The sequence below is a fragment of the Phoca vitulina genome, unplaced genomic scaffold (genome assembly GCF_004348235.1).
Source record: "Phoca vitulina isolate PV1807 unplaced genomic scaffold, GSC_HSeal_1.0 scaffold50, whole genome shotgun sequence".
Classification (NCBI taxonomy): Eukaryota; Metazoa; Chordata; class Mammalia; order Carnivora; family Phocidae; genus Phoca; species Phoca vitulina.
The window spans coordinates 3969715-3994259 of NW_022589753.1; the positions used below are offsets into that span (position 1 = coordinate 3969715).

The 24545-nt window shown below is 49.7% G+C and overlaps 1 protein-coding gene across 1 annotated transcript in view; it reads right to left on the reverse strand.

Moving 5' to 3' along the window:
- ZNF831 (zinc finger protein 831) overlaps window positions 1-24545 on the reverse strand; it is a 110019-nt gene that overhangs the window by 65574 nt on the left and 19900 nt on the right. Inside the window, exons 2-3 of the mRNA XM_032387580.1 lie at window positions 2408-6142; window positions 1204-1325 (exon numbers count right to left, since the gene is read on the reverse strand). Coding sequence (XP_032243471.1) covers window positions 1204-1325; window positions 2408-6106 — 3821 coding nt within the window. The 5' untranslated portion in view covers window positions 6107-6142. The remainder of the gene's footprint in view (window positions 1-1203; window positions 1326-2407; window positions 6143-24545) is intronic.

A 24545-nucleotide genomic window follows, 5' to 3' on the forward strand; every position in this document is an offset into this window, starting at 1 on the left:
CCTCTGCTGCTCCCCCTGCTTGTGCTCTCTCTCTCTCACTCTCTCTCTCTGGAATAAATAAAATAAAATCTTGAAAAAAAAAGAAGACTTGCTAATTCACATCTGGGTCCTTGGAGAGGCTGCCCTATCTGTGTCTCAGGCTCCTCAGGGGAAAAATGGGGGCCACCGTACAGTGCCTGGCACATAGCAAGCCCTCAGTGATGCCAGCTCTGGACACGTGGTCCGGCAGACAGCTGAAACGGGTGTGGGCCTCATCTCGAAGCCTGTCCAGAGGGCACATCACCTCTAGCCACGGAGGTGCTGAGCAGCTGTAGGGAAGAATTAGGAATCTGCACTGCCTCTTGAAGAATATCTCAGCTTTGGGTCAAATACCGACAATGAGGGGAGAAGGCAGGCGTGTTCCAGGAAGGGGAGATTAGAGGGCCGAGATGTGGAGGGGGAATTCGGGAAAGCATCAGGGCTCTGGCTTCAGCGTGTGAATCTGAGAACAGGAGGCAGGAAGGCAACACGAAGTCACCCTGAGCAGGACAGAAGGCCACGGGAAAACCAGACCCAACAGCTTCTCGGGCAGCACAGAGGGGTGGGGCCTGGTGAAAGAGTGGCCTTGCCCCCTCGTCCCCAGCAGCTAAAGGGTTTTGAACAAATGGGCAAGACCGTCAACGATGAAAGAGTGGTATTAGTAAAACCTGTGCGTCCCGTCTGTCAGGAGATGCTGTGCATGCACGTGTCACAGACAAAAGTCTGGAAGGGAGCACCCTGCACACCAGTAGTGCTCCCCGGAACAGAGGCAGTACCAGGATGCTTTATCATCTCCTCTTTGCTGGCCTATATTTCCGAACTTTTCTGCAAAGGACATGTACCACTTGCATAAATAAAAAAGCAATAAAAGCTGTAAATAATTAACGCACTCTCTCCTCGGGACTTAAACGGGCGGATGTGTTCTCAACGCAGTTATTTCAAATATTTACTGGATTCCTGGCCTTGGAGAGGTGCCCCCGAAAAGCACACAGTCGGGGGAGGATGCTGTGCAGATGGGCTGATGGGGAACAAACCGATTCCTTTGCCCATGAACCTCCAGACCCTCACTTCTACACAGACCCTCTGGAACCCCTGTGAAGTTTTCCTGGGGTTAGCAAATCGCCCCTGGCAGCTCCTGACAGGATGAGCACACCTGGGCCAGACAGAGGTGGCCACACCCCCTACCTTCTGGAGCGGATGCTCAGCTTCTGTTTGCCACTCCCCCGAAACATCTTCGCCTTCCTCCACGGTGGTCCTTTCTTCCATTCAGGCTGGGACACCATCCCTGAGGCCACTGGGCAGGAGAGCTGAAAATACCAGGCATGTTGGCATCATATTGTCAAAGCCCTATGGTGTTAACTGGAGGCCCAGGGAACACTGCGGCCAGGTCTTCCCCACCCCCACCCCCAGCCCCCAACTCCACCTCTCCAGGAACCCCCGCACCTGGTACCTAATTGTCTTTTGGAGGAAGGAGGGCCCAACTGGGTCTCGGATCCCACCCCCCCACCCCCGTCTGAGACTCAGCACATTCCTTATTAATCACCACTCTCGGGACAAAGAACAGCCTGTAAGGCTCTGGAGTCCCGGCTCTGCCACTGTTGCCTACGGTTACGTCAGAACAGAGGCTCCGGGACCCTCTTCAGCTGCCCTGGCCCAAGACCTCCCAGAGCAGGACACAACCCAAATGCACAGACTCGCTCTCGAGATGGGACCACAAACTTACTACGAGTCACCAAGTGAGAGCTCCAGAGCACTCGGCCCCTTCCCTTTTGGCCGCTCCCAGGGAACTCGGACGTTAAGTTATCTGATCATAGTAATTGTTTCCCGAGTTCCAGGTATAGTAACTCTTTCTCTCTCTCTTTTTTTTAATTTTAAGTAATCTCTACACCCGATGTGGGGCTCGAACTCACAACCCCGAGATCATGGGTCCTATGCTCTACCGTCTGAGCCAGCCAGGTGCCTCAATAATTCTCTCCTTATAAGAGATGGTGTTTCACCTGGAGTCTCTCAGTAACAATTTCCAGTTTATAATCCTCTGTCACCCACAGAGCTTTCCTGGGCAGTGTTCATTTCACTTTTTGCTGCTGTTACTGGGAAGCTCAGATGTAAATTTAACATCTAGTGATGAAAAGTGTCTCATCTAGGGTCTTGGTACAATAATTCTTTCCTCTGAAATGTATTTTTTATTATTTTGTTTTGTGTTGCCTTTTTGGCCTTTATCCTACCCGCCGTGTATGTGGCAGCCCCACTTCCCTCGGGAGCAGGCTGAGAAGGCTGTAGCACAAAGAGCAGGTGTGCCCCGGGGTGGCTTCACGCCCCCTCTCCATCATCACGAGCGTGCCAAGCACACTCCCCCAGCCCTGGGGCCCTAGGCAAAGGAGGATTTTACCTTTGGTGTCTGGACCTGCCCTCCTTCTCCCAGGCCTGTCTTCGTCCATCCTCCCACCACTGCCCTGCTCACGGGCCGGGCGTCTGGACCCTTGTCCTGGGCGCTGCCACCAAGGAAGTGCAGTGCCAAGTACACAGAAGCAGCCTTTTCCTTCTGCTCTGTGGGCAGAGGCAGGCTTCGGCTCAAGCAACACCATGTGAGTCGGGGCTCGGCCCTCAATGACGGGAAAGGGCCGTGGGCCCTGAAGCTCCACAGGGTCTCTGAGTGGGTACACGAGGCCAGCTCCGGCCAGCCGGGGGGCGTGGGGGCTGTGAGGAAGGAGCGGCAGGAACTGAGCCCGGCCAGAGGCCCCGAGGGAGGGTCTTCCGGGGCATTCTCAGGAGGTCCCAACTCCCTGCTAAGTGCACAGGGACTCAGGACACCCCCGGGTGGCTTGGACCCCACCACAGTGCTGCCCGTGCAGAGGTGCCGGGTGCCAGGGGGCCCACTCTTCCAGGTGGCACACGTTGGGGTGGGCAAGAAGGAGGCTGTCTCCCTGGGGCTGCTGGCGGATGAGCCACAGGACTGCCCCGCCGCTGGGGTGCCAGTGTCCAAGTATCCTTTCTCCTCTCCCTGCACCCCTTTTCTCCTGCCCCATGGCCTAGAGCAGCTGGGGTCCTCCTGGAAGCTGTCTGCCCCACTGGGGGCCAAGCCTGAAGCCGGGCAGGGAGGCAGGAGGGTCCCCAGCCCTGACCCGACAAAGGATGCCTGTTCCTTGGGCCAGCTTCTCCTGCAGACAGGGTCCTGGCCTTGTCCCGGCCCCAGGGCGACGGGAGGTGGTGGGTGGGTCTCTTCCTGAGGCAACCTGAGGAGGTACTTGGGGGGGAAGGCAGTGTCTGCCAGGGCAGCGAAGACACCAGGAGCCTGAGTGGCCAGGGGGGACTGATGCCCAAGGGACGCGGCTCTGGGACACGGCAAGATCTCTTCCCTCAGCCCCACCTGCCTCAGGGCCACAGAAGGAGCAGCAGAGGGGGCGCCGGAAAGCTCCAAGGGCCTGCCCGGCTGCCCAGCCCTGCCCCTGGCCACGCCATCAGCACTCTCATGCAGCTCCCCTGGCTTATCCCCAGGGTCACAGTCCTGGTTCTGAGATGGCGGGGAGGTGGCCTGCACGGGGCCACCTGGGGCCTCTCTTTCTGTTCCCAGAGGCTCTGATTGCTCCTGGCAGCTCAGCTTCTCCACCTTCAGCTTCTTCCTCTCTGAGGGGAGCTTGTCCTCTGAGGGCTGGGACTCCCCAGAGCTACCACTGGGCCGCCTCGGCACAGTTTGGGTCCACTGACAGGTCTCCTTCTTGTCCCCACCACCACAGGTGCCTTCTTCCATCTTAGGGTCTGGCAAAATCAGCTTGGGAGCCTCCAGGTCACCTCCCCTGAGGGGACCAGGTGCTGGAGGCAGCTGACACCCCAGCTCCAGCCTCCCATTTGGAGAAAGCAGGGGGCTCTTGCTGCCCACACAGGGGGGTTCTCTGCAGCTGAGGGTGGGGGGCGAGGTGGCCCTGTTCACCCTAGGCTGGTCACTGCCTCCTGCTCTGGCCACCATCTCCCTCTGCTTGGGGGACTCCATCACCAAGAAGCCCTCCGGGGCCAGTGGACTTTGGCAAGGCCCTGGCTTGGCCCCCACAGCTGTGTCCCCATGGACAGGGGTCCTCCTGTCCTGGGACGGGACTGTGCCCTCATTCCCTGCTAACTCTTCCTGGAGAGGAAAGGCCAGCTCTGTCCCACTACCCAGGGTCATCTCCCTTGCCTTCTTCCCTCCGTGGCAACTGGTTTTCATTTTCTGGTAGATTCTCTTGAATGTCTCATTCCCATACACCTGCCACTTGTCCTGGGAGAACATCTTCAGCTTCCTCTGGCTGCACTTCTTACTGCCTGCTCTGCCCTTGCTGGCTGCCCCCTCCCCAGCAGCAGCTCTGTTTCTATCCGAGTCCTCTGCAGGCACCAGGCTGTCTCCAGTGGGGGGGCATGGCAGGTCCTCCACGGCAGCCTGTCTGACCAGGGCCCGGGGGTGGCCGCTGGGGACATCCACCAGTCGGGCGGGGGCAGGCCTGGGGCTTAGAGGCTTCTGCCTCCTGGGGCAGGCGGCCCGGGGGCCCGGGGGCTCCTGCCATGTCCTGGTGCCCTCGACAAAGGGCAGTGAGTTGCTCCTGGTGACAGGCACACATGCCACAGTGGTGGAGAGCTGAGCGGGGACAGAGTGAAAGAAGAGTGGCCGTGCCTTGTCTGGGGGGGTGAAGGTGGAACGGGCCGAGCTGAGGGCAGCGGGTTTCCTCCGGCCTGGCTGCAGCGCCCGGATGTCAAAGTGGAAGGAGTCCTTGTAGGTGTAGGGCATGGGCAGGTCGATGCTGCCTTGCTTGCACAGGACCGTCTTGCGGGGCCGCACATTGTCCAGCTGGGAATCATCCACCACAGCCTGATTGTGGGAGATGAGCCAGGCGATGCGCTCCTCCAGCTGCTGCTTCTCCAGCTGCAGGCTAGGCCCCCCAGGCCCCAGGGCCACCCCCGCCTCAGACTCGGCACTGTGCTCCGACAGGCTGTGCAGCGGGCTGCCGGGGGCCGGCGGCTGCTCTGCGCTGTCGGAGCGGGACAGGTAGCCCGAGTCGGTGCTCTCACACTTCCGCAGCCGGCCCTCCAAGGCCTTGGCATCCCAGGGCTTCTCCGAGGACGTGGCCGCTGGCTGCTGCTGCTGCAGGGAGCACGGCCGGCCGGCAGTCGGGGACGTCTGCTCTGGCAGCTTCCGCCTCGGCTGGGAGCCAGCCAGGGCAAGCCCAGGGGAGGCCGTGTGGGCAGAGTCCACGGGGGTCTCTCTGCCACCAAATGTGGACCCTGGACAGGGAACAGCTTCCAACTTCAGAGCCAGGGTCTTGGCAATAGAAGACAGGGGCATGGCAGGCGCTGGGCACTGCCCAGCTCCCTGGGCGCCTACAGAAAGGGGTCTCTCCGATCGGGCCCCACCACCCACCCTCTGGCTGCTGCTGCCCCCCGTGCCATCTGCTCCGGAGCGCTCTCCAGCCTTGTCGCCCTCCTCCGGGAGGCCGCCCCCACCGCCATCAGACTCGGAGGACAGCCGGGAGCGGCTGAGGTGGGTCTGGGTGCGTCTGTGCTTATACAGGTTGCTCTGGGTCTTAAAGGCGACGCCACAGGCAGCACACGGAAAGGGCCTCTCACCCGTGTGGGACCGGACGTGCTTCTCCAAAACACTGGGCTTCAGGCAATCCCGGCCACAGTGTGGGCAAAGGTACTTGCCGGCATTCCGTACCTTGCCCGGGCTCCCCAGCGTGGGCCCCAGGCCCGGCGACAGGACAGGCAGAGTGCTCACAATGTTCACGGTGAGTGCCGGGGCCGCTGGCTTCCCCGCCTGGGTAGGGCCGGGTCCTTCGGGCCGCAGCAGGGGGCTGAGAATAAAGGGTACACTGCCCCCGTCCAGGCTGTGTGTCACTAGGGGGGCACGCGGCTGGAGGCCCCCCGGAGGCACTGTGTGGTACAATGGGATGGGCAGGGCCTTCAGGAACACGGTAGAGGCCAGACCCTGCTCCGGTGGCAGAATGACAGGGCCCAGGGTCAGGTGAGGTGAGACCTGCCCACCTGGGGCTCCTGGGTGTCCAGGAGCTGGAGCCAGCTGGCCCCCGGTGGGCGAGAAAGCACGAGTGAGTTCTGGCACCTCCATCCTGCATCATCTGGGTGGTTCAGGATGCCTGGCGACCTGTGGACAACACCAAACTTTACTGGGGGCACCTCTCTTCTCTCATCATGCATCCCTTCCCTGCCCCCACCTGGCATTTCATCACCCCACTGGAGCCTTGGTAACAATCCCCCAGTAGAAATAGTTATCCCCACATTATTAAAGGGGAGACAGAGGCTCAGAGAGAAGTGACTTGACATGCAGCTAATACATGGCAAAGCAGGATCTGGACCCAGGTCTGTCTGAATCCTGCCTCTTATTTCACATGCCTTAAGGGAACTCTTGACGCTTGCCCTCTACACACGGTACGCTTGTTACTGTCATCCCTCAACACCCAGCACAGTGCCCTGTGCAGAGGGGACACTTAGAAAATGTGCTGCCTTCATGAAAAAGAAAAGTCACGTAGCTTAGCAAGGTCCTCAAAGTCCACAGTGATTCCATGCTGGGACTCGGTTTCCAGATCTATAAAAGGGGAAGAGAATCAGCACCTCCCTAGGACCTTTTTCACTCTGGAGTTCTTAGCCTCTGCTATTGGATGGAGGCAATAAGGAAGAAAACTGACCTGAAGGGAAGTCTAACAGATTCAGCAAATGAAAATAGAAGACTCCCTGCTAAATGAATTTCAGATAAACGATACATAATTCTTCAGTATAAGTATATCCCAATCTTGCACAGGTCATGATTACACTAAAATTATGTATTATTTACCTGAAATCCAAATGTAATGGCAGGCTGTACTTTATCTGGTTACCCCACCCCCACCAGGATAAGGAGCACTTCCTCAACCTCAGGATCAGGCTTGGGTCTCTGCTCAAAGGTGGGGCTTCCAAAACCCCTCCAGATCCAACCGGGACACAATCAGTTCCCTCTCAGCCAGAGGGAAGAGCTGGGCAAATATGAGGCAAGACAGCAAGAGAGACCCAGCCATGTTCTTCAAACCATGGGAGAGAAAGCCAAATACAAAGCGGGGGGGGGGCGGGGGGGCGCCTGGGTGGTTCAGTCGTTAAGCGTCTGCCTTCGGCTCGGGTCATGATCCCAGGGTCCTGGGATCGAGCCCCGCGTCGGGCCCCCTGCTCAGTAGGGAGCCTGCTTCTCCCTCTCCCACTCCCCCTGCTTGTGTTCCCTCTGTGTCTCTCTCTGTCAAATAATAAATAAAATCTTAAAAAAAAAAAAATACAATGGGAAGAGGCAGGACAGGCCGTGGTTAAAGGAACAGGGTCTCCAGATGTTTCTTGCTCAGACACCCATCCCCTAGGAGCTCCATAAGCACACTTTGATCATCCCCCAGCTCAGCTCCTTCAGAAAAACAATACATACTGCAGGTTTTTGCAGCAAGCTGGGTAAGGTAGAAGTACTGGCATGCGGGAACCGGCTCCTAACGGCTCACATCAGTTCACGCTGGCTCATGAGAGCTGATTTTCAGGAATTTTGCAAGCCAGTTGTTAAACATGGCCATAATTAAGAGTTAAATTATATAAACTTATAAGTTATATTAAAAACAAAGGTATACAACTGGATATTCACGTGCAAAAGAATAAAGTTGAACTCCCTATCTCACTTCATATACGAAAATTAACTCTAAATTGACCAAAGATCTAAATGTAAGAGCTAAAACTACAAAACTCTTAGAAGAAAATGTAGGAGTAAATCTTCATGACCTTGGATTTGGCAATGAATTCTTAGATATGACATCAAAAGCACAAGCAATTAAAAAAATTTTTTAATCACGTTTTATGTAATTTTATACTAACTTTTTAAATCTGATTTTATATCAACTTTTTATTTTTTTTAAAAGATTTTATTTATTTGACAGAGGGAGAGAAAGCATAAGCAGGGGGAGTGGCAGGCAGAGGGAGAGGGGGAAGCAGACTCCCCACTGAGCAAGGAGCCCGATGCAGGACTCCAATCCAGCACCCTGGGATCATGACATGAGCTGAAGGCAGACACTTAACTGAATGAGCCACCCAGGCACCCCTATACCAATTAAAAAAAATTTTTTTTACCAAAATTAAACTTTTGTGCATCAAAGGACACCAAGATGTACTATATGTTGGCTAACTGAACATAATAAAAAAAAAAGTGAAAAGACAACTCACAGAATGGGAGAAAGTATTTGCAAATCATGTATCTGATATGTCCAGAATACATAAAGAATTCTCACAACTCAATAAAGACAACCAACTCAACTAAAAAATAAGCTCCCCAAGGGAGATCTACAAAGAGCCAAAAGCACAGGCAAAGATGCTCGATACCATCAGTCATTAGAAAAATGTAAATCAAAAACACAATGAGATATGAATTCACACCAGCATGTCTTTAGCAATAACAACAACAAGCTGGAAATGACGAATGAGCACTGCTTACGGGAATACAAGATGGTGAACATTTTGGAGGCTCCTCAGAAAGTCAGACATAGAACTATGATGCAGCCCAGCAATTCAACTTCTAGGTATACACCCCAAAGAACTGAAAATAGGAATTCATATAAAAACTGGTACATGAATGTTTACAGCAGCACAATTCAACACAGCCAAAAGGTGGGAACAACCCAAATGTCCACTGGCGGATGAATGGATAAACAAGATGCAGGCCATCCACACAATGGGATATTCTCCAGCCATAACGAGAGCAAAGCTGACACCCGCTACCACAGGACAAACCTTGAACACACGATGCTGAGTGAAAGAAGCCAGACCAAAGAGGTCACAGCCTGTGTGATTCCATTTATATGAAAAACCCAGATGAGGCAAGTCCACAGGCACGGAAAGCAGGTTACAACGGTTGTGAGGGGTGGAGAGGGAGAACACGGGGGGCCACCTGATGGGGCACAGGGCTTCCTCTTGCAGTGACGAGAATGTTCTGGCAGAGTGGTACCACATTATCAGGGTACCTGAACGCCGCCAAGATGTCCACTTTAAAATAGTTAAAATGGTGAGTTTGATGTTATGTGAATTTTACCTCAATAAAAAAGGTACTAAATACTTAAAGCTCATCACTTGCTCATCATTTTATTTCATCTTACCACTATCGGTACTCTAAGGGTTGTTTTTGTTGACTGCCTCGGCATGATGGAAATGCCATATGATGGTGCAGCACTCCATATCCTGGTATCGTCCCGACTTTGGGTTCAGTGATGTCATGTTCATAGCCTGGGACTGGCCATGGTGGGGCTATTCACACCACAGAAATCAGCAAATGCCACAAGCCAGTCTTTTTTTTTTTAATCCTGAAACCAACTCTCCCATTCTCTGTTCCTCATAGACCTATTTAACGTTACAGATCTCATGCCACCATGCCAGCTGCCTCAAAACATTTGACAGGTTATAATTTTTTTAAGGGAAGATTTAAAGACAAAAATCTTTAGAGATCAGAAGAAGGTACTGGAATTCCTCAGAGCTGACGTCAAGGAAAAACAATGGCTTACCTCAAGGCACTGCGTCCCTCCTACTAGCCGAAGAATTTTGAGATCCTTCCCAGTGGAACCATCGGACTGAGTTCCTGTCCCTGCTCACTTGGCTTGCTGGTGGGTATCCCTGAGACCCAGATCCCTCAGCTCTGAGAACAGGTCACTTGGGCAGAGCTACAGGGAGATCTCCTGAAACAGTCTGTGAGAATATGGAGCGCGGCGCCAGGCATGGAGTAAGCGCTCCACTTATTTGGGTTTCCAAAGATATGCCTTGGTATTTTGAACTATTAACTAGTGAATCCTCCTCCACCCTCTCTTCCCTCCTACCCCGTCTCTTCCCCCATCAGTCAGCAGGCCCCATTCATTGCTCCTGAGAAGAGAGGCTGTCTCGTGTTGGGTCCCCCAAAAAGAGATGTCATCACAAGGATTCTATTTGGGACGTGACCCTAGGAAACACTCATAAGGGAGAGAGAAAGACGAGGTGAGGGAAGCTACAAAGTGTGTGTCACGGGGCAGGTAGAGCTTGACTCCGAGGGGGAATACAGAGACCATAGAGAACACATTATCTCAGCAACCCCACATAGTGAGGACGCTGTCCCGCACCGAGGGTCCTCCTGAGAGCAGTGAGATGCTGGCTGAGCCGCTGGGCAAGCGCACACACCGGGCAGCTCCGGGGGTCCCACAGTGCCGTCAGGCCCGCAGTGCTGCCCGAAGCTGGCTCCTACAAATGCAGGGGGAGATGGGTAGGCAGGGCTTTGCTGGAGCTGTTGTGGCAGAAAAAGAGTAAAGTCTTCCGGATTCCAGAGCCTAAACCCTAAGGAGGAAATCCATTTCCCAGTCCTCAGTTATGATGGTCCCTGAGTTAGGAGGAGGTGGAAAGAAGGAGAGGTGGGAGGAAAAGGAGGAAGCCTTCCCAAGTTGGCTTCAGGGGGAGTTGGGTGGAGGTGTGACCTGGACCCCACTCCCTGGGGCAATCAGGTGAGGGCCCAGGGCAGAGCAAAAACAGCCCACTGTGCGTGTCCAGGCAAGCAGGATGGAGGAAGCCTATGGGGTTCCCATGCTCCAGAGTGAATACCAGAGCCCCAGAGAGGGGCCTTGGAGGGACCAGGAAAATTCCAGTTGGGCCCTAGGGGTCCTGCATGGGGAGCTGAGGGCTGAGCACCATATGCCCCTTGAAATCAGCCCACCCTTGGGGGAAGGAGAAAAGCAGCCCAGACTGCCTCAGGGAAGCACGGGGCTTCAAGATAGAAATTCCAGAAAATGAGTGCTACATCTCTGACAAACCTGCCATGATGATTATTTTGCTCTCTCTGTAGCCTGTTCTGTGACCACAGTAAAATCGACACCCTTTAGGGGCAGCTGATCCCTGCCGGCAAGATAATGAGCCAACTAACACCTTCCTCCAGGGAGATGGCACTTTTCTCAGGGAAACCTCAAAGGGCCGCCACTAATTTTTCTCACTCTGAATCAAGGCGGTAGCAGGTCCTATTATCCCCACTGGACTAATGGGGAAACTGAGGCACAAGGTGGCAAAGGCAGGCATGTCAGCGAAGGCTCTGGGAAGACCACCTGGTTGGCAAGACTCATTGCCAGGCGCTCGCCTCCTTGCCGTCCTGAGGGTCTACCACGCAGAGAGCTTGAAGAACCCCTCACCGCCTCCATTCTGCCACATGTGCAACCCCCCACCTCCTCTGAGCCCCCCAAGCTCGTAATACTCTTTGTTGTGAATGTGCAGCTTTAAAGGGAGAGGCGGCAGAAAGTTGTAAGAAAGTGACTATTTCCAAAGATCCCTTTTTTCAAAAACAACCCATAACGGGGCCTGGGCAAAGAAAGAGCATGGAAATGCCACAGACAGCATGTTTGGGGCCCTGAAAGAGAAAGCTATGGAGAAATGTACCCAACATGTTAAACACATTGAACTTTTCAGGAAGAACCTGGTGCTAAGTCCACTGTTTTAGCGAAAAGTTTCCCAAGCCACAGTGTGTCACCTGCTGTGCCATGTGGGGACCCCTCAGGCCCTTACTTCCTCCCCATCCCTGGGTAACTGGGGTTTGCTGGAATATGGTTACTTTTTTTTTTTTAAGTTTCTCTCTCTCTCTTTTTTTTAAGTTTATTTATTTGAGTAATCGCTACACCCAACGTGGGGCTTGAACTCATGACCCTGAGATCAAGAGTTGCATGCTCTTCCAACTGAGCCAGCCAGGGGCCCGTGGAATATGGTTACTTTAAAGGGGAGCTGTGTGCACAACAATGTGAATGTACTCAGTGCCATTAAACTGCACACTTAAAAATGGTTGAAATGATAAACTGTATGTTATGTGTATCTTACAACTTTCAAAAGGTAGGAAAAAAAAAGGTACGGGGTAGGGGGAGTGCTATATCATTACCCAACAAGCCAAAACCTTACACTCACACAAAAACCTGCCCACGGATACTTATAGCAGCTTTCATCATAATTGCTAAAACTTGGAAGCAACCGAAATGTCCTTCAGCAGGTGAATGGATAAACTGCAGTCTATGCAGACAACGGAGTATCATCCAGCGCTAGAACAAGATGAGCCACCAAGCTGTGACAGCACATATGTATCATTATACATTTGTCAAACCCACAGGATGCAGAACACCAAGAGTGATCCTAATGTCAACTCTGAACTTCAGTTAATAATGACACATTAATACTGGCTCGTCAACTATAACAACATCCCACACTAATGCAAGACGTTAAACGGAGGCCAAAGTGGACAGGAGGCTGGGGGTGGGTGCTATGCGGGAGCTCTCTGTATTCTCCCTTCATTTCTCCATAAACCTAACAATGCTCTAAAAAAAACTAAGTCTATTCATTTTTAAAATTTAAAAAATCAGAAGAACAGTGTTTAAAAAGACACGTGAAAAGACGTTTACCCTTATCAGCCAAGAAATCCAAGGTGTATACATGATGCCATGTTTTGCCTATCAGAGTAAATTAAATAAATACATTCTTGTAATAACTGGAGAAAAAAGAGTATTTCTTCTTCGAACTATTATTAAAATATGTAACAGTCTTTTTAAACGTGTATCTGTGGGGCCCTCAGATGATCTTGCACAACCAAGCGGTATGGTCCCATGCTTTGGGGAACGTACCTCTAATTTAAGATCTTGACCTGGGACAACTTCAGCTAGGCCCTCCAGATAAATCAGATCTTCTTCCCTCTGCCCTGTGTCCCCAAGGGAGTAGCCACGGCTCCCAGAGCAGGAAGGAGGAGAGCCAGGCCAGAACTGGTTCTGAGGGAGCTCTGTCCCTCTGCTGAAGGCCGCACGTTTGCCAGGTGGCATCTCTGGTCAGCTATCCCTGGGGCCCGGGGTCCCCGGCTGAAGAAAGACCTATTTTCCTGGCTCAAATTCCAGTTCTGCCACTTACCCACTGTCTGGCTGCAGCAAGTTCCTCTCACTTTAGGATTCTCATTTGTAAAATGGGGATCAACATGGAGGATAAGAGAGATACTCCCCACAGGCTCTTATCACAGCATAAGTGCAAAAGGGGAACAATCCGCTAACAGTTACTGACATTTCTCTCTTTTTTCCTTTTCCAAGTTAATCAGTTTCGCTTTGGCCAGCCTAAGGCGTCTATGCCTATCAGCCTAAAGAGAGGAGAATCTCTCAGGTCGGTAGCGGCACAGCTGAGCCATATTTAGTGCCTGCCGTGTGCTAGTCAGCAGCCCCGGCGCTTTACAGGGGCTTCAGAAGGTGCTGCTGCGGGTCCAGGGGAGGGCGATGCTGAGGGAGGGAGAGACTTGCTCTCCCAAGGCAAGCTGCCGGGAAGCGTGCTCCCTCCTGAAGAAGGAAGACAGACAGAGAAACAAGGTAAGTAAGCTTCAGCTTCCCGCTTGCACAACAGGATTTCTGGTAAGACAATAATCTTGAGAGCAGATACTGCTGTTGAGGGCAAAAGGTTTTTTACAATTACCTTCTATCTTCATTTGACGTTTCGGGCTCCAAGACAAGAGGACCTGCACCTGGAGGTGAGTGGGCCCTAAGTCCAGTGACCTGTGTCTGTGTAAGAAGAGGGAGGATGCAGAGGCACACACAGACAGCCAACGTGAAGCCCATGCGACTAGGCAGAGACTGAGGGGTGCAGCCACAAGCCAAGGGGCACCTGGAGCCACCAGAAGCGGCAAGAGTCCAGGAGTCGGGAAGGAGCCTCCCAAGAGCCGGCAAAGCGAGCCCAGCCCTGCTCACACCTGGATTTCAGACTTCTAGCCTCTGGACCATGGGAGACCACACTGCCATTGTTTTAAACCTCCCAGTGTCCCAGGAGGACTTGGTTACAGCAGCCCCAGGACACTCATATGGGAAACAGAAGAAAATGCTCCAATTCCTGGCCCTGGAAGACGGTGAGGAGGGCATGGGCCCAGAAGAGGAAGGCAAGCAGGACAAGAGAAGATGTAAGCCTGGGCAACACCAGGCTGTCCCCCGTCTCTCTGTTGAAGCCCTCTGCAAGGAGGTGGCCAGAGTAAGGCAAGGCTGGGCAGAGGGAGGACCCTGGGGCTGAGCCATCCTGAGCTGTCACAGATCTTCCTGGAGGCTGGACAGGGTCTGGCTTGGGGCTCACATGGTGCTGGGAAGGGGGGCACCTGGTAGGAAGAACAGCTCTGTAACAAAACCCCCGAACAGGCTGAGTAGACTGACAGATGCCATCTTGGAGATGCTGTGGGTGGAGGAGGGGCAAAAAGATATCAGATGAGGGGATGCAAAGGAACTGGACATTTATTTTAATTTGCTCTGCAGAGTGGTTAGAGAGTGGGCTTGGAAGGCAGGGTCCAAATCCCACCCTGCACTTATTTGTGCTGTGACCTCACATGACCTGCACAACCTCCTTGTGACTCAGTTTCCTCACTGTAAAACAGGAAAACAGTAATACCTCCCCCATAGGGTGGTGTGAGAGTTACATGGATTGTAAGTGTGCCTGGCCTAAAGTACCAGCTCAAAAGAGTCAATAAATACATGTTAACTTTTCTTCTCGCCTCCCGCTAACCAGGAATAGGGCTTTAGAGAAGAGCCAGTCAACCACAGGCAAAGGAAAGGAGCGCTCTGTTCTATGTGTGCCCAAGCGGCAGAGTGAGCTCTGTTTCTTCATGCCATGAAACTCTCCCAGAATCATTACATTTACTGGCTGTATATTAACCATTGGCCCAGATGGCCCAGTGTCCCAAACATGGCCCAGCACATAGTAGGTATTCAATAAATTAACTGTTGAATCAGTGCAGCGTTGGAGAAGATAAAGAAATGGCCTAACTTGGATGAGGAGCTATGTCAGCCCCATGGCAGATTCAGTGACCCATCCAGTGACTGCCCACCCTGTCCCCCCCCAAGAAAGAAGTCAACCGTAATCAGGTCCCAATGAAAGCAGAGGACACCCCCAGCTCCTATGTCCCCACACAGTCAGGCGTGAGGGGCAGGTGAGACTCGTGTCCATGAAACTCCAGTGTAAAGAGACTCCTCACTTGACATGGACCAAGCCGTGCTGCTCCAGTCTCTCATCTCTCAGAAACCCCAAAGGTTTATACAACAGAGCCACAACATGTGGGGAGGTTGAGCAAAAATGAAAATAATCATTTCAATCTCTTGGCAATGCCCCTAGTCAATTCCAGAAGCAAACAGCAGGGTAAAATGAGCGGACTTGAAGCCCACTTGGTTCTCATGCCATGAGCACCTCACTGCTGAGCATAATCCCAGTGCTAGCGGTATTTTTCATGCACCGTGCATCGACTAGACAAGTCCCCTGCTGCATGCGGTGATCAAACAAAGAAATGAGATAAGCTTTAACACCAAAGGAAAAACTGACTGAGTTTGAGGTACTGAGAAATACTGTTAGCAGGTTGCAAAAACCGGCCTCAATCCCTCACACCTCCCTGTTTCCACAGCCTTTGCAAGGGGACTTTGCTGCTCTTCCCATTAAGATCAGGGGACTTTTTCTCTACCCCTCGACTCTGGGTGACAGGGTGGCATTAATAACTGTGAGCTGGTTCCGAGCCTAGCACTCAAGAACTCCGTATGCTTCTGCTCTGCCTCAGCCATGAGAACAAGCCCCAGCTAGCCGCCTGGAGGACGAGAGACCGCGTGGAGCCAAGACAAGCCTTCCTGGTGAGGCCACCTTAGTCCAGCCAGTGCCCAGCAGAGCTGGCTGCTGCCCACAGACACCTGAGTGAGCCCAGCCAAGACAAGACCCACTAGACTGAGGCCAGCCTAAGATACTGACCCTCAGCATCATAAGCTCAACAAATGGCTGTCATTTTAAGCCACTATGTTTGGGGTTGTTAGGTAGCAAGAGCTAACTGAATAGTATGATAGCAACATGGTGCCTACCTGAGGAATTTGAAGGGTAATTTTTACCAGTGGTGATTTTTGCCTTACCATATCCCTCATAGGCTGTGACTCCACGATAACCCACTTTTCCCAGGATCCACTGCTGGGACAGACAACTGCACCAGCATTGAAAGGGGTCAGAATTGATGAGGTCCTCTGGCAGTGGCATTGTACTTTCTGTTTTCTTCAAATATTGAAAGGTCTTGACAAAGAGTTTCTTCAGCTTCCCTTCTCCCACCATTGGTCACCCTCCAGGCTAACTTAGCTTTGACCATGGCCTCTGTGTCTGATCCTTGCCCTCTGTTTTCTCGCCCACTTCTCTGAAGGGCCTCGATAGCTAAAATTAGCATTTTAACCCATAGCAAGATTATCTTCCACCGGTTCTTAAGGCAATCCAGCTCAAGTACTCGCATGCTTTTTGACATCCATTTGAGATCAACACTGTTTGTTAGAATGCAAAAGAAACAGCTAGGAGAGAGGCCACAGGACACATAGGAGAGCTCTCACTGGCCGAGAGAGTTGGCAGCATGGATATCCCACTCTACCTGGCTTAGAAAATACTGTAGGTTCTGCCATACTCGGTCTCATCAGCTGGATGCTGTGCCAAAATGATGGGGGCGTTCACATTAACAAAGCACTCAGTTTATTTAGTAAAATATTTCAAACAAGAAGTGGTAGAATGTACATTATTAGCACTGCTCAGGATGACATTAAATAGAGGAATCCAATTTAGCTTTCACATATTGAAAATACATTTTTTCATCCATTCGAATGTTTATGGAGCATGTACTCCGCGTCAGGTGCTATTTCATGTGCTGGTTTCCCTTATGATACACCAGTACACAGACAGGTGAGAGAGCTTTGTTTTTAAATAAATTATATAATGCATCAGAAAATAAGTGTCATGGAAAAAAAACAGAGCATGGTAAGGAAGGGTAGGAGTGAGGTGGGGGGGTGTGGGAGGAGGCAGGCAAGGAGGGAGGGTTGCCATTTTAAATGGGATGGGTCAGGATGTCTAAACAAACACAGGAAGCTAGTGATGGAGTGAGCCACAGGGGTATCAGGGCCAAGGCCCTGAGGTGGGAATGTGTTCGGCATGCTTGAGACATGATACACTAAATGAAAAGGAAATTCATTCACAGATACCAACCTGCCCAACTATATTTTGTGATTCTTTCAGGGAAAGTCTGTTTCCCTGGACCTTTGTTTCCTCAACTGCAAAGCAGGGAGAAAAATGTCTAGGTACCAAGTGACCTACAATTGTAGCTATAGAGGTACTCTTCCCAGTTAGATGACAAGAGGCCTGTCCCTATCACCACTGTCACTATTACTCTCCTCTATGGCAGATGGAGAAAGCACAGCTTAGAGCTCTCTTTTTGGCCAAGAGATGGGGATAACCCAAAGGGGAGAACCGTCCTCCAGGACCACCTCCCTTTATCCACAGAACATGAGTTTGAAGGTCCCCTTTGCTAGCTGTTGTGCATCCCAACACCAGTTCTCCGCGCCACAGGCCTGGCCATGCTGGAGGCTTATCATGACCTCTTGCAGCTCAGGACACATAAAATAAAATGGTACATAACACCATAATTCATGATCGCTTGGCAGGCTATAAACAGATTTGTGTGTTTACGGTATGAAATAACATAATTCAGAATACGGTATTGGAGATGGTTATTGTTATCTATGATTATACTAATTAGGCAGGAAAACTGCAAACAGATGTGGTGCTGAATTCAAAGCAGAGTAGGACAGAGGGTCCCAAATATTGATGGAATTCAGAAGATTACAAGAGTTAACCCCTACCTATTCAACTGCCCACTCTGGGAATGCCGCATATGGGTAGGCATTCTTTGTACATATGCACCTTGTGTGCACTGAATGCAATGCACGGATCCACACTACAGGGGCCTGTGGGCTCTACTTGTTAAAGGCATGTCAATTAGGACCCACAAAGATGATGCTTTGGCTGACAAGCGATGATACTCCTCCAACTTCTCCATCTTTTGGCAGTGCCAGGATGCACTGAACTTTGTTTTTTCAATTAAGCTACAATTTACATACGGTACTGTTTACCTTTTTAGTATATGGTTCTATGAATTTTGATAAGCAGACACAGTAGTGTAGCCACCATAAGAATGGATATACAGAAGAATACCTCCTCCTCCCAGTTACCCTACACCTCTTCTGATCACCCCCTTCCCCTCCCCTAGCCGGGTAACCACAGATCTATTTCTGTCCCTGTTGGTTTGCCTTGTCCAGATGTGATACAAATGAACTGCAGAGTACGTAACTTTTCTAGTCGGACTTCTTTCACTCACCATAATGCCTCTGAGATGCATCCAGGTTGTTGCGTGCTTCATTAGTTCATCCTTGTTATTGCTGGGTTGTATTCCAGTATGTGGGTGGGCCACAGTTTGTTTATTTACTTTCCCCACCTACTGGGTGGTGTCTGAGGAAGCCCCAGAGAAAGTCAGGACATTCACACTGCCTAACAGCAAGGAGGCCACCCCTGTCCACGGTGGCAGTGGAAGCCATGTGGGGAGTAATGACAAGGCATCCTATGTCTTCCAGGCACTGCTATCTCCCAGGGAGATATCAGTGATGGCCCAGTGGGGAGCCAAACTACCACCCTCCCCAAGGACTAATGAGAAGCTCCTCCTTGGGGGTTGAGACGGAGTGAGCAACCTGGCCGTCTATCTACCTGCTTCTCCTGCTGAGCAGTATCAAAGAAAGCCAGCTAAAATGGAAGGTTTAATCAATCCAGGCTCTCATAACACAGTACCGAAAAAGTCTACATTTCAATCAAAACTCATTTGCCATACCCAAGAAACAGGAAGAAACTGACTGAAAAAAGAAAATCCATAGATGCTAACACCAAGATGCAAGAAATGTTGGAATTATCTGACAAAGATTTTAGAGCAGCTATCATAAAAATGTTTCAATGAACACTTATGAATATGCTTAAAACAAATTTAAAAAATAGAAAGTTTCAGCAAAAAAAAAAAAAGAAAAGAAAAGAAAGAAAAGAACAACCAAATGGAAATTTTAGAACTGAAAAAGGCTATAACCAAAATTTTAAAAACTTAATGGATGGGCTCAAGAGCAGGATGGAAGGGACAGAAAAAAGAATCAATGTATTTGAAAATAAAATAAAAGAAATTCCCAGTCTGAACTACAGAGAGAAAACAGGCTGAAAAAATGAACAGAGTCTCAGGAACCTGTGGGACTAACAAAAAGTGTAACATTCATGTCATCAGAGTCCTGGCAGGAGAAGTAAAAGGGTACTGAGCTCAAACAGTACTTAAATAATGGCTGAAAACTCCAATTTGGCAAAAGACATAAAACCTACAGACTCAGGAAGCTAGTGAACCCCAAACAAGATAAAACCAAAGAAACCCTCACCAAAATACACCAGAGTCAAACTTCTGACCTCTAAAGACAAAGAAAAAAATCTTGAAAACAATGAGAAAGAAATGATACCTTACCTAAAGGGGAAAAACCATTCTAATGATAGCAAATTTCTCATCAGAAACTTGGAGGCCAGAAGAAAATGGTACATTTTGAAAGGGCTGAAATAAAAGAACTGTCAACCCAAATTCTATATCCAGAAAAAAATATCTTCCTTGAATGAAGGGGAAATCAAAACATTCTCAAATAAAAGAGAACCAAGAGAATTTGTCACCAGCAGACCTACCCTAAAGGAATAGCTAAAGGAAGTTCTCTAAACAGAAAGAAAATAATAAAAGAAGGAAACTTGGAACATCAAGAAGGAAAAAGAGGGGGCGCCTGGGTGACTCAGTAATTGGGTGTCTGTCATCAGCTCGGGTCGTGGTCCCAGGGTCCTGGGATCGAGCCCAGCGTCGGGCTCTCTGCTCGGAGGGAGGACTTCTTCTCCCTCTCCCACCCCTCCCGCTTGTGTTCCCTCTCTCACTGTCTCTCTGTCAAATAAATAAATAAAATCTTAAAAAAAAAAAAGAAGGAAAAAGAGTAACAGAGTAAAAATATAGGTAAATACAGGTAATATTGTATACCTATAAAAATATAGGTAAATTCTAAATTTCCCTTAGAACTTTTAAAATGATGTTTGAACAACACTGTCTGATATGGTTCTAAATGCATGTAAAATATATAAGATAACCATAAATGGGGGAGGGTAAGTGGAGATAAAGTTGTTACACTTCAGTCCCAATGGTAAAATAATGACATCAGTGGACTCTGATGAACTACATGTCTACAATGTCATACAGAGAGCAACCGCATACTCAGTATGGGGATAACCGATGGAGTCTGCCTAAACCACAGGTCACAAAGGTGGTCTCTCTGCAACTGTACAGCCTAAGACCAGAGATGGTGTGTCTGTAGCCTTCTTGACAGAGAAACTAGGGGCCCAGCAGTCAGAGCACAGCCTATCTGTGGCTGGGGGGATCTACACAAAGTGGCTGCTCCCTCAGCAAGACCTACTTCCCTCCACACAGTCCATGAGCTCTGAAGAGCTCTGTCCCTACTGGTGTCCAAACTCCCAGTGCACACCCACATTTCCTGCTTTCTGCCTGCACTCCAGGGTATTTACCTACTGTTTACCCAGCAACTTCAGACAAGCTCCAGTCTGGTTAACCCAGTCAACTTCTCTGCTGTTCCGTGGCAAAACCACAGCTTCTCCAATGAGGTCTGGACCCCTTCCAAGTATGCCCTTTCTTGGGTAATCTCTCTACCCTAGGGTACCACACAGAGTTGCCTTATATCTTATAGTTGGTCTTTTATTACAGTTCATCATTCTTATGTTAAACTTCTAGAGTGTCAACTACTGTGGTTTCTGTCTCCTGATTAGACACAGACTACTACAGAATTCTAGGAGTGGTCCCAGGACACAGATCCCTAAAGATGGGATCTAGGGACTGATTTGGTCATGCCCCTGGACTTGAGTGTGATGCGGAGCTCCTTGCCAATGAGAAATGTGTTGCTTGTAACCCCTGACATGCAGTGGCATCACAATTAATCAAGCTATCATCTGTGGTTGACTGTGATAAAGTGCCAACTGCAGCATGTGCCTTGGGAGCTCAAGTAGCTTCTGCTCTTGCCGCGTTGGCAGTAATGATGACTACAAGGGCTGTGGTGTGGGACGAATGTTTCTGAGTGCCCTTGAGTGCTTACGGAGAGAAAATGACAAGCTCAGGTCTGTTAACTCCCACCTCAAGTCATGGTCTAAGAAGCAGACAGCCTCCACGACAGCCCTAAAAGAATCTCTTCTTTCTCATAGCCGCAGGGCTGACATTGCTGAAAATCAAACACAAAATGGAATGGTGTAAGTTGCTGAATGAAAATGGCAGCTGAATTCACAGTCTTGCCAAGTTTCTCATGTAAAAATTAGGTCATTAATGGGGAAAAAATGAGATCCTTGGAACGTGGAATAAGGACATCTTATCGGACCTCAAGAAATTGACAATGTTGACGTCTGGGTCATCCTGAGTCTCTCTTAGCAGCAGCAACAGATTCCCCTCCAATGTCCAAGACCTGTCTCTGCCAGCTTAAAAGCCCTGTGATACCCTCATTTGGGGAAGACACCTTGAAAGGGGATGCTCTTTCTTCTCTGAACCCACCCTAACTACACCCTGTTGCCAGAAGACCCCTAACGAGAATCAAGTCTCAGCACGATTGGGTGGACAGGTATACACTGTGACCCAGGAGGAAACAGTTTATCCACCAAAAAAACTGGAGGCCTTTGCTAACACATAGTCATAGAAACATGGGGAATATATATGTGGAAACAGATTCTAAGGACATTGAGAAATACATTAATGAGGGGCCATTTGCGTCTCTGAAAACCTTTGTGGTTGCTGTTTATTCAGGCCAAGTATGACTGTAGGGGATGCCACCCTTGGGATAGGCTCCTTGATTTCAATGTGATGTCTGAATCCCAGCATTGCAGAGGCCAAGTGGCAGCACTTAATTGTCAAAGACAAAGTAGGCATGTCAACCACACAGCAGTAGGGACGTGTCAGTAATGAGAACTCTTTGAGCCTCAGAGATCTTTAGCAGTGGCTGCTTAATCCTGGTGTCCCTAAGAGTGAAAAAGGTAGGGGCGCCTGGGTGGCTCAGTCAGTTAAGTGTCTGCCTTCGGCTCAGGTCATGATCCCAGGGTGCTGGGATGGAGCCCCGTGTTGGGCTCCCTGCTCAGCAGAGAGCCTGTTTCTCCCTCTCCCTCTGCCTGCCACTCCCCCTGCTTGTGCTCTCTCTCTGTCAAATAAATAAAATCTTTAAAAAAAAAAAAGAGTCAAAAAGGTAGTCAGCCTACTAGGACATTGCTTGGTCTACATGGCAAGAAACACTCTAAGTGTGGTAGCAAACAACCTGACTCGAGTCACCAAACGGGAGAATCATGGCCTTTCATCCAGTTCTCAGACCTAAGTCAGTTCACAGGCCAGAAGCCCCTGAATGACAGAGGTGCCAGGTCTCCTGAAAGAGGACCCCCTGCTATTGCCACAAAGACACACTGTCGATCTTCCTTCTAAGCCTTCCCCCCAGAGGGACCTTTGGCCACATACTAGAGTGATGGAGAAAAAAGTAAATACTCGAACTTTTCCAGGGAATACTATATAATCCAAGGGTAAAGAACCCAGAGCAGGCTGAGGTCCTGCCCTGAGGGCAAGGAAACTCTGGAATGAACCACAACTTCATGGCAAACTGCAGAAATGAGGACTAGAATAGCTTTATGTGTGATCTCTATGCATACTGTACCGATGGGTCTGTTTACATATACTAATCATCCTCTACTTCTTTCTCCTTCTTCATACTTTTAGATTTTATGCATGAGTTATTGGAGGTTAATTTTACAACTTGGTCTTTAGGGAAGAGAATATTCAGGAAGCCCTTGACTGAATTTGAGTAGTAATTAATATAGCCCATGACGGATATAACGACTGTTTGTTCTCATTTTGAAAGAGTTAAAACTTCTTCAATTGTAGGAAGGAAAGATGTATCTTGTTAGGCAGAAATACGGAGTTGTTTCATTGTGTTAAGGAAGTCCCAATATGTACATGGAAGCTGAGTGGCCACAGGGGCAGGCCGTGTCAGTTATTAATTTATTGCCTGTCAGAGCCAAATGCACCCTTCAACATATGCTATAGGATAAACAGTGCAATTCCTTTAAGATTTTAAAGAGGGCACAATGGTAAGGGACATTCCAGGAAGGAGAGGCTTCCTGCAATTTTCAGCAGGGGCCAAGGAGAGGGTCAGTGGTGTGGGTGCAAGGACATCTGCTGGAGCCTACCCCTGCCAAAGTCCCCAGATACACTCCCCCTGCAATCCTGCAACCTCAGCCTGACACTAAGCTGTCTGCAGCCGCACACACGGAAACCGAAGCTCCTGTGCGGACTGCGTATAGCCCGCCTGTGGCCGGAGAGTCACACGGCTGTGCAGCGCCTTCTGCACCCTAGGCACAGCCCACCTGTGGCTGCGGTGGGCATCCACAGACAACCACTCCACCTCCCACCCATGCAGCCCATTAGTTCCAAAGGCCTCTGTCCCCACTGGTGCCCAGATTCCCAGCGTAGACCCATGTCTCCTATTGTCCATCACCTGCTGACTGCCTACACTCTGGAATGTGGCCTATCATTCACCCAGTAACTCCAGGCAAGCTCCAGTCTGGCTAAACCAGCCAGTTTCTCTGCTGTTCGAGAGTCAGGCCATAGCCTCTCCAATGAGGTAGGAACCTCTTCCAAGGTTGTCCTTCTTCTCAATCCTAAAGTACCTTATAAAGTTTCCTTACATCTTATAGTCACTCTCTACAAAGGTATTACTTCTTGTTTTAACCTTCTCTTGTTTAACCTGTGTAATTTCTACTTCCTGCCGGGATCCAGAATGCCACACCAAGAGAGACCATCTCCCAGGCCATAACACAAACCTTAGTAAGAACTGAAATCATACAGAGTGTGTTCTCTGCCTAGAATAAAATCAAACTGGACGTCAATAACAGAAAGGTAACAGGAAAATCTCCAAACACTTGGAATGAATCAGCATACCACTAAGTAACCCATGTGTTTAAAGACGAAATATCAAGGGTAGCAACAACAACAACAAACACTGAATGAATGACAATGAAAATACAGCATCTCAGAATTTGTGGGGTGTAGCTAACACAGTGCTCAGAGGGAAATGTAGAGCACTAAAGGCTTATATTAGACAAGAGAGCCACAAAGCAATAATCTAAGCTCCTACTTCAAGAACCTAGTGAAAGAAAAGCATCATAAACTCAAAGCAAGCAGAAGGAAGGAGATAATAAGGAAAAGGAAAGCAATCAATAAAGTTGGAAGAGAAAAATAATATAATCAATGAAAGGAAAAATCTTGTTCTTCCAGAAAATAAATAAATTGATCTTTAGAATCTCTACAAATATTGAGAAAGGAAAAATGAGAGAAGACATGCATTAGCAGTATCAGGCAAGAAGCAGGGATATCACTACAGACCTTGTGGATACCAAATGGATAAAAAGGGAATTCTGTGAATAAGCGTGATACTCAGATAAACTTGATAACCTAGATAAAATGGACAAATTCCTCAAAAAGCACAAACTACCACAATTTGCCAAATATGAAAGAGATCATTTGTATAGCACTCTATTAAGTAGACTGAATTTGTAATTTTAAAACTCCCAAAAAAGAAGTCTCCAGGCCCTGATGG